Below are 8,821 nucleotides of genomic sequence, written 5' to 3'. Positions count from 1 at the left end.
AGAGGCAACCATGTCACTGCAGCTCCCTAGGGTCACTTCAGCCCATGCCTCTGTGCACTCAGAGGCATTTTTTCCCCAGCTCTTGCTTTGCCGGTAGATGTGGACCCAGGCAAAGGAAGCAGTTCAGCCACTCCTGAGAGTCTCTGTGAGGGAGTGGCAAGTGGAGGTAGAAAACCAAGGCCAAAGCATGATCTTCAGTGCAGCCTTCAGTGCAGAAACTCATCAGTGCCCTTATCTGATCCTCCCTGTCTTTAGGAGGCTTTTGGATCCCAGCAGTACAAGCTGGCAAGGACCTTTCCATATCCCCTTGTACCCATCCCATGGCCACAGTGCTTGCTGCGCCTGGGAGGGACCGTCAGGTGCCAATTCCAATGGCAAGCGTCTCTGTCACTCCAGTCCCTGTGCACTGGTTTTCAATAGCTCCAAACTGTATCTGGAGCAAGGGGAAGGGAGGACCTGTCCCTGCCCAGACACAGCTGTGGCAAGGTTTGTAGATGGCTGCCTGACATGGAGATAAAACAAGTGCCAGTGCAGGACAGGCTCCTGACAGGGCATCTCCAGGGAGGCTGTTGCAACACAAGGATAGGAGAAGGTGCATTGTGGGATCCCAGCCCTTCAGCAGGGCTGTGGCTGCACTTGCCAGCTCCTCTGGTTCTGGTTTTTCTTCCCCCGCTCTGGTGTAACTGGTTTCTCCTCCGGGAAGATGATAGTGGCATATTCAGTCTGGTCAGCTGGCTGCATTTCAGGGGGTGCCTGTGTGCGCTGGTCCCACTGGAACTCCAGCACACCATAGTCCACAGTGGACACAGACACCACAGGGGGCTTCTCCTCCTTCTGCAGAGCAAGGAAACTACATCAGGAGTGGCTCATCCTCTATCTAGAGGTCCTGTTCATCCCCAGCACAAACCCCCTTTCACAGCAACTACCATGACCAACTCTGAAGCCAGGAGGGCAAGAGTGATAGAAAGCAGTAGGAAGGATATGGGGTGATATTTGCCAAGAGAGGCCAGACTGAGCTTTGAGATTTGAGATCACTGCCAAGGCCAAACAGGGCTCAGAGCTGCCCTTGAGCTGTGTGCTGGGGGACACCCACCAAGGGCTATGCTCCCTGCCTGCCCAGCCTTTGAAGGAAGGAACATGCTAGGAGCCCTTTCTTCACCTCTCTGTTGGACACTGAGCCAGCCAGGGCTGGAGCGCAAAGCACACAAGGAGAGCCCAGAGCTGGGTTCATTCAGCCTGGAGAGGAGACACCAAATGAGGATCTACTTTCTGTCTACCTAATGGGATCAGAGATATGGAGCCAGACACTTTGTGGTGGCACTCAGCAAAAGGATGAGAGGGAATGGGCACAAGATGCAACAAAGGAAACTCCAGCTGAACATATGAGGAAAAACACCTCCCCCCACATTGATTGCCTAGAGCCCTATCTAACATCAAAGATAGCCCTGCTTTGAGCAGGGCTCTTTGACCTGTCTTTGAGAGAGATCCTGTCCTACCTCAGGCAGTTTCTGATTTTGTGATGAAACTGTGCTGCAGGTGCAGAAAAGCAGTTGTAGCTGTGCAGTAAAGATCAAACAGCATTAGGAAAAATATGTAAGATGTAAGAAGTCTGTGAAGGTCTGATAAAGGGAGGCTCAGCACCCTCCACTCCCGCACCCCAGTGCCAGGATGCTCCTCCACAGCAGAGCAGGGTGTTAGAGTTGGGATACTTACCATCGGTGCATTTTCACTTGGTGGTTTTTGCACATCTGCAAAGCAACACATTTGGTTAGAAGATGTTTCTATGCCAAGACAGCATTAGCATCCAAGCCTGTGACTGACCCAGTCCCCACATGGCCTCAGAGAGCACTAGACACCGTAACTGTCACACCATGCTTTGCTTTTCTCTTCTTGGGCTGTAACAACCCAAGCATTACCAGAGCGTTACTCTGAAGTGCCATGCCACAGTCCAGGGTGCTGCTAGAATTAGCAGAGTGAAATTCCTTAAGGGTCCCCAGGGCAGCACCATCTGCTCAAGATGCAGGTGCCCCTCTGGGAGAGCTCACACCTTGAGGCCAAGGAAATGTCCCCAGCCCTGAGGCAGGGAGATAAAAAGGGACCACAGAGGAGCATGGGCAAGATACATGGGTGAGCAGAGCCCAAACAACCTTCTCCTCCTCTGGGATGAGAGAAATGGCTGGCCCCTCCTCACATGATCCATAAGCCCTTGGGACACAGGCTGGTCCATGAGGACCCCAGCAGCCTCCTCTGCTTTGTGGTCTCTGTGTCATGGGGCCAAGCCAGCCCTGAGTCTGGGCATGGTGAACCAGCCCACCAACTAACCCCAGGGAATGGCAGGCATCCAGTTCCCCCTCGACAGTTCAGAGCAAGGTATGCTGCATAAGCATCACCCTGCAGGTCCCCCACAGAGCCCTGAGCCCCTCAGCACAGCAGTGTCCCTAGAGCAGGGTCCCTGGGGTACCCCTTTGTACCTCCTCTCCTGTACGTGACAGTGAAGTAGCCGAAGATCAAGAGCACAACAGCACCTCCCAGCAACAGGATGCCCACAAGCACAGCCTTGATGTGGTCTGGGGGGTCACTTTCCTCTATCTGAGGCTCATCGGTGGCATTTGTTTTCTCAGGAACTGCTGAAATAACCATCCGAAAAAGGTGAGGGGGGGGGGAGCAGGTCAGGAGTATGAAGTGGCCTCTAAAGTCTCTGTGAAACATAAGAGGGGAAGGCACTGGGGTCTCCCCCAAAAGAGATCAGTTGCAGATGAGCTGCCACAAGGATTTAAGCCCTGGCTCATCTCCCTCAGATGCAAGCCCCTTGCTCCCAGAACGGAGCTGTTCAAGAGGGCAGCTCCCTGCTTAGATCTTCCTGCCTCCTTCTTTCAATAAGGGCATGCTGCTCCCAGAGCATCACTGGGGAAGCAGCCCCAGGGGAAGGAAGATCTCCCACCCCAGGGCCAGGTCCAGCCACAGGGTGGATGGGGATGAGGGTAGGCTACCGTCTGTCTCCACACCAGAATCATGCATGCAAAGGAGAGGGAAAGAGCAGAGCTGTGATTTCCTCTGACATGACAGATCTTTCCCCAGCTAGTGGACTACGAGGTTGCTCTCCCTGCATGCCAACCTGCCACAGGAGCCTGCAGTGTGGCTGGCAGCTGTACACCTCACCAAATGTGGGTGTCTTCAGCCCTGGGACACTTCGCAGCACCGCGTGACATTCAAGGCTCTGATCTCCCAAGCCCATGCAGAAATGTTACACAGCCCTCTAGGAAATGATCTCAAAAGAGTTGATAAAGCACCTGCTTGGCAGGAAAGACCTTGGGTTGACCCTGGAGAGCCCCAGATACTGCTTTGTAGCCTGAAGCCCTCAGGAAGCACACACTGTCATGAGGCTGCGTGGGGTGACATGGGCTGGGGCAGAGTTTTCTGCACACAGGCCAGGACCATCAAGCCAGCATCTGCTCAGGGCCACCTGGCACCCCCAGAGCTCTGGCTCAGGGGCTGCAGAGAGGTCCCTTCCTGCTCCCCTCATGCCCCACATCCATGTACATCTGACACCAATGCACACTGCATGTGTGCCAGAGTCACCTCGCCTGGCAGTTGACCACAAGCAACCCCCAGACTGAGAAGCAGGGCAGAGGGAGGGCATTGCTCCATGGCCGGTACATGTGAGGCCCCACACTCATCGTGGCCCATCACACAGGTCTCATCCCAGTCAGATGACCCTGAATAAATCCCTGACTCCTCTGCTGACATCTAGGCCCTGTGGGGGATGACACCAATGATCCATCCCTATCAGCCCAGCTCCCAGGCTGACCTGTGACCATGAGGTGGGACCGGTTGCTCTCAATCACTTTATCAGATTGGAAGAAGGCAATCAGCCCACAGTAGTAGAAGCCCGAATCATTCTGATGAAGGTTCAGGATCTCCATCTTGAAGACAGAGGTGTGGTTTGTGAGCAGATACTTCTCCGTCTTCGTAGGGGGGTTGCTACGACTGATTTCAGCAATTTTTTGGGGCTGGCTGTGGTTGGTCTCTTTATACCAGTTGAGGCTATACTCCAAGCTGGAGATGTTCTTCATGGAGATGTTGCAGAAGAAGGTGGCTGAGCCACCTACTGGGAGAGTTAGCATGGCTGGGAAAAATGTCACTGTTTGGGAGAGAAGAAATACGGAAAGGACATGGTTACAGTAGGCACCCAGGCTGGTACAGGCCTCAGAAGCAGCCTTGCCTGCCATGCCAGCACCAGAGTTATAAAGAAACAGTGAGACCCTGCTATTGCCCCTGCTAGTGCATCCACAGAGGGGTATGATGGGCTCCTAGCCCCAAAACCCTGTCAACCCATCATGCTTCTGGCTTTTATGCCAAAAGGTCCATGCATTTCTCAGCATTTCTCAGCTCTTTCATCCTCAGCTCATTAGAATCCCATGGGTCAAGCTCTGCAGGTTTGCCAGGGACGGTTACCCAAACACCTGGCCAGTTTGAAGCATTGCTCCAACTGTGGAGGTGCGTACGCTAGCCCATGCCTCTGCCCTTGAGCAAAGGGGCACTTGTACTTGCCAACCACAGGGCGATGCTCAGAAGTAACTATACCATGGGATGGTTTTAGCAGAACAAATTCTGCTCTTAGTTATCCACAAATAACCCCCAGGAACTTCTCCAGTGGGGAAAACAGACTTTGGGGGTTATATTATTATTAAATCTATGCTCTATTTTTATGTCTGAGTCATCCCGCCTCCAGCTGATGTCACCTCCGAAAGTGAGGGGAACCAAGCCCCCAGCACAGCACGCGAGCCCAGCACGTGCCTGGTGCCCTGTCCCAGTGCTCCAGCTCTGTCCACAGCTCGCCACTATCTCCCAGGAGTATAAAGCAGTGGAGGCAGGGATACCCCTGCCTCAGGCTGGGTATCCGTCCATCTCCAGCTTTGGACAAGCAGATGGAGCAGAGTGACATGATCCTGGTAACACCGTCCCCTTCCAGTCTCCGTCCCCTTTCAACTTGCTGCCATGGGCGACACAGGCATCATGAACACGAGTCAAGTGCCCTCCACCACTTCCAGAGCAAAGCCAAGGTTTCAGATTCACAGTGGTGCCTGCTCCCCTTTTTGTTCCCTCAAGCCCCAAACTAGCAGCAGTTATCAATAATGAGTTTATCAATAATGAGCCGGCCTATCCTTCTCTCTGTCCATCCCTCACTTTAGCTGTTCAGGTTGCTTAAGAATGCAACACTCAGGCGTGAACAACCCAGTCCAGCAGGAAGAGGTAGCTGTTGTATTAAATTCTGTTTAGAGCAATAAAAAAGAGAGGAAGAAGTGTTTTTCACATAGATTATCTGACCAAGGATATAATCCAAGCCACCTAAGTATTGAAAAGTCCCTGCCACTGGGAAACCTGTGCCCTTTTCAGAGATCACCACCAACACCAGCTTCTGAGCTCATAAGCAGAACCAGAAAGTTCCTCCTGTTCCTTCGGCATAGTTCCTTCAGTACGAACACCATCTTGGGATTATTAATCATACGTGAATCTGGGACAATTCCTTCAATAGATGTGGGATTAGGTGGAAAACTGGACTGAAAAATGATGAATGATTTTAAAAAGAAGGAGTGGACTGGGGGACTGTCCCAGGTTTCCATCGGACGTTTGGTATGTCAATGCCTGAGAGTTTTAATTTTTTCAGTGTTCTGAGGTTTTTTGTCTTTAACGAGAAATATTTAACAGGCGCAGGTCTCTGCTTCCTACCAAGTGTAGCTGTCAGCAATGAATGAACCTCTTAAGCAGAGGATGTTTTTCCATGTTTTCCTGTTTCTTTCTAGCACCAAACTCACAAACAGTTTGTCCCTGCCTGGATTTAATGCCTGCTGAGAGGACAGGTAGGGGACTTTTCAGCCCTGCATCTGTGATCGGAGCGGAGCAAAACAGCAGTGCGAAATGAGGCAAGCTCCAAGAAAGACGGAACACGTGCACTGGGGCCAGACCTTTTGTGCAGAGCTTTTATCAGGGCTCTTCATCACCCTGTCCTGGCTCATCCGCTTACTTCCCTCCTCACCCAAAACTGCCCTGAGCAGAAATGCCTGCAGGACCCTGGACTTGTTAGGGTCAAGCTCAAACCAGGAGGCAAAGCCCAAAGGTGAAGCCTGAAACTGTGAAAGCCAGAAGAGCAAAACCCAGACCCTGCACATTTCTGCCAAACCCAGGCTTTCAGCCTAGAGGCTCAGTGCCAAACCCGCACCGCAGCTGGCGTCCCCACAGGGGGCTCAGGATCTGCCGGTACCACAGGCCAAGTATCAGCTCAGGACCTGTCCCCTGCTCCATCCTTTAATCTCATATCTAATGGCACATCACCATTTCCCTTGCTTCAGCCAAGCGTACCCAAACGGTTTAGATTTTCTGCCTTCTTGATGCTGGAGCTATTTTTACTACAAAGCTCCCAGCCTACAAGCATTTTCCACCGGTACAAACGGCACGGACTTCACTCACACACGCCCCGGGTACCTACCCAACTGGGAGCCCCCCAAGACGGGGCTGCAGCACAGCAGGGCAGCGCAGAGGCCAGCCAGGGCAGCATCCGCGTGGCCCCACGTTGTTCTCGCCGTGCCAAGAGCCATGCCAAGGTTGTCCCCTGCCACAGGCAGACGCGCCGTCGTGCTGCCGGTGCCACAAATCCTGCCAGCCGGCCGCCCCCGTTTCAGTGCCCGCTGCGGCTCCCCGGAGCTGGCTGGCCCTGGGGTGAGCACAGCAGGGGCTGGGATGGAAATGAAACGTGCCCATCTCTGCCCCAGAGGGAAACCCTCGCCGCCTCCCACCCCAGCTTCCTCCTCCGCGCAGGCAGCTCCCAGCCAAACCACGGCCAGCCCCCTTCCCCTCCCCGCGCCTGCCCCTTCCCACGCAGGCACCCAGCAGCCGCGCGGAACCATGAGGGGCCCGGGCACCAGCCCCACGAGGAGGCAGGAAGGCAATCTCCTCTGCCGCACCAGCTTCCTGGACCTCGGGCGGCCGCTTGTTTCGGGAGTCTCAGGGAAGCTCCTGGGGACGGAGGGGGCAGGGGACACAGGGCTGTGCACTGGCTCCAAGGCTGCCCCAGGAGGTGCAGATGGGATGTCTCAGGGTCCCACCACAAGGATGTAGCCTGCTTATCCGGGATGGCCAAGGAGGGAGTTTCCTGAGCCAGAGCAGGCAGGGCTCTGAGTCTGTGGTGACAGCTCATCCCAGACCATCCTCTTTTAAAGTCTCCTCCCGGCACTTCAGCTTCACCCCTCTCTGGCGAGCTACTTGGGCTAAAGAGCAAACGGTGATGGGTGATCACATGGGCTGTCCCCTCCCTGCACCTTTGCATGCAGCCTAGCCTGGCCTGGCCTTAGGCCACCATGCTGCCTAGCAGGGTTGCAGTGGAAGCACTTTTTACCCAACAAAATGGAGCAAGCTGGAGGCGAGGTAGTTACTGCCTCTTCCTTTGCAATTTCCTGATTTCCCATTTGGGAACAGAGAGAATAAAATAAAGTAAAAAATAATAATAAAATAAAATAGGACGAGACGGGACAGGAATGGAACAGAAAGGAAGAGAAGGAAAGGGAAAGGGAAAGGGAAAGGGAAAGGGAAAGGGAAAGGGAAAGGGAAAGGGAAAGGGAAAGGGAAAGGGAAAGGGAAGGGGAAGGGGAAAGGAAAAGGGAAGGGGAAGGGAAGGGAAAAGAATTCTGAAAAAAATGTGGAGAGTTTCATTAAAAACAAACCCCAGAAAAGGTGAAAGCTCATCCCAAGCAGGCTTTTCCTCCCAGAGGCTTCGTGCCTCCAGAACCACAGTATCACTGGAGCACCCCAACACTGTTCCCTTTGGAGACCCCCTTGATCCCCTGCTCAGCCGCACTCCATGCCACTGTGTGCAGGAGCTTGCCATGGGCTTTACGAAAACCCCCACCACAGGCTCCACACCATCACTTCTCTTCTGTCCAGATGACAAGCAAAAATGAAAATTAATTCAGCCAGGCCTGGTAACTAACTGCCTTGGAGAGGCAATGGGCAATGCCAGGGGCTGAGCTGGAGTTGGACATCAGTGTCCTGTCTCCTGAACAGAGCTGGTAAAGGAAAAGAGTCCAAATGGGCCATAACGCAATGAAACTTTTCCCTCCTGCCTCCAGTGGCTCAGCTAAAAGTAGCATTTTTGAGTTGTAAACCCCTCAATGAATGTTTCTTCTGTGAACATTTCTAAACAATTTTATATGAACTTTTGGAATTCATAGATTTTTGGCCAGGAGTAGAATACTCCTAGAGTAACCCCCTGCTCCCTGCCCAAAGGCTCCGGAGAGATGTGGCCTCATGATCCCATTTCCAATGGCAATGCCAAACTGTGAGACTGTAAGTGCTGGGCTCCCTCTCCAGTTCTACTACCACCTCTCACCTGACCTGGAGAAAATCTTTGAGAGCTTATTTTACTCTGTCAAACAGAGGTGGTGATACCAAACTGCTCAGATGGGTGTGGGGAGGGTTATTTAGCACTTGCAAAATGTTTTGGTTTCTAATGGTGGAAGATGTGACAGGTATTACATTACAGAGATCGCATCTCGCCAAGTTAGGGATTGGCAGGAAAAACTGGCTCATCATGCCTGCACTGCACGGTCCCCATGCCGTCACACTGCAGCTCTGGCTGGCAACTGTCTCTGATGAAAATCATAGCACGATTGCTCACACTTTCCAACACACACTTGAAATGAGGCATAAGGGGATTGTTATCTGGGGCAAGGAAGGCAACGTGTCCACTAGAAAACAACAACTGCTAAATTTAGACTGAAATGCAGAATTTTTTTGATGCTGGGAAGAGTGCCTGGCTGGGAAAGAC

General features: G+C 52.9%; 1 protein-coding gene across 1 annotated transcript; it reads right to left on the bottom strand.

The window, feature by feature from the left end:
- Window positions 1-558: 558 nt before the first annotated feature.
- Window positions 559-6,596, bottom strand: PDCD1 (programmed cell death 1). Its single transcript, XM_062583175.1, has 5 exons — window positions 6,488-6,596; window positions 3,809-4,141; window positions 2,472-2,627; window positions 1,714-1,748; window positions 559-834 (listed from the first exon to the last, which is right to left on the bottom strand). The coding sequence occupies exons 1-5, from the start codon at window positions 6,594-6,596 to the stop codon at window positions 616-618; spliced, it is 852 nt and encodes a 283-aa protein (XP_062439159.1). The 3' UTR covers window positions 559-615.
- Between the last annotated feature and the right edge of the window lie 2,225 nt (window positions 6,597-8,821).

Source organism: Rhea pennata, chromosome 9, assembly GCF_028389875.1.
Source record: "Rhea pennata isolate bPtePen1 chromosome 9, bPtePen1.pri, whole genome shotgun sequence".
Classification (NCBI taxonomy): Eukaryota; Metazoa; Chordata; class Aves; order Rheiformes; family Rheidae; genus Rhea; species Rhea pennata.
The sequence above is the reverse complement of the archived record's forward strand: the minus strand, read 5'-3'. Positions and strand labels throughout refer to the sequence as shown.

Bases quoted from the DNA above. Each gene is read 5' to 3' on its own strand.
- PDCD1 (XM_062583175.1), bottom strand. From the start codon at position 6,596: ATGGCTCTTGGCACGGCGAGAACAACGTGGGGCCACGCGGATGCTGCC. The intron at 2,628-3,808 runs GTCAGCCTGGGA...TGGTTATTTCAG, and splicing joins GTCCCACCTCATGGTCACAG to CAGTTCCTGAGAAAACAAAT. The intron at 1,749-2,471 runs GTACAAAGGGGT...GTTGCTTTGCAG, and splicing joins TGTCACGTACAGGAGAGGAG to ATGTGCAAAAACCACCAAGT.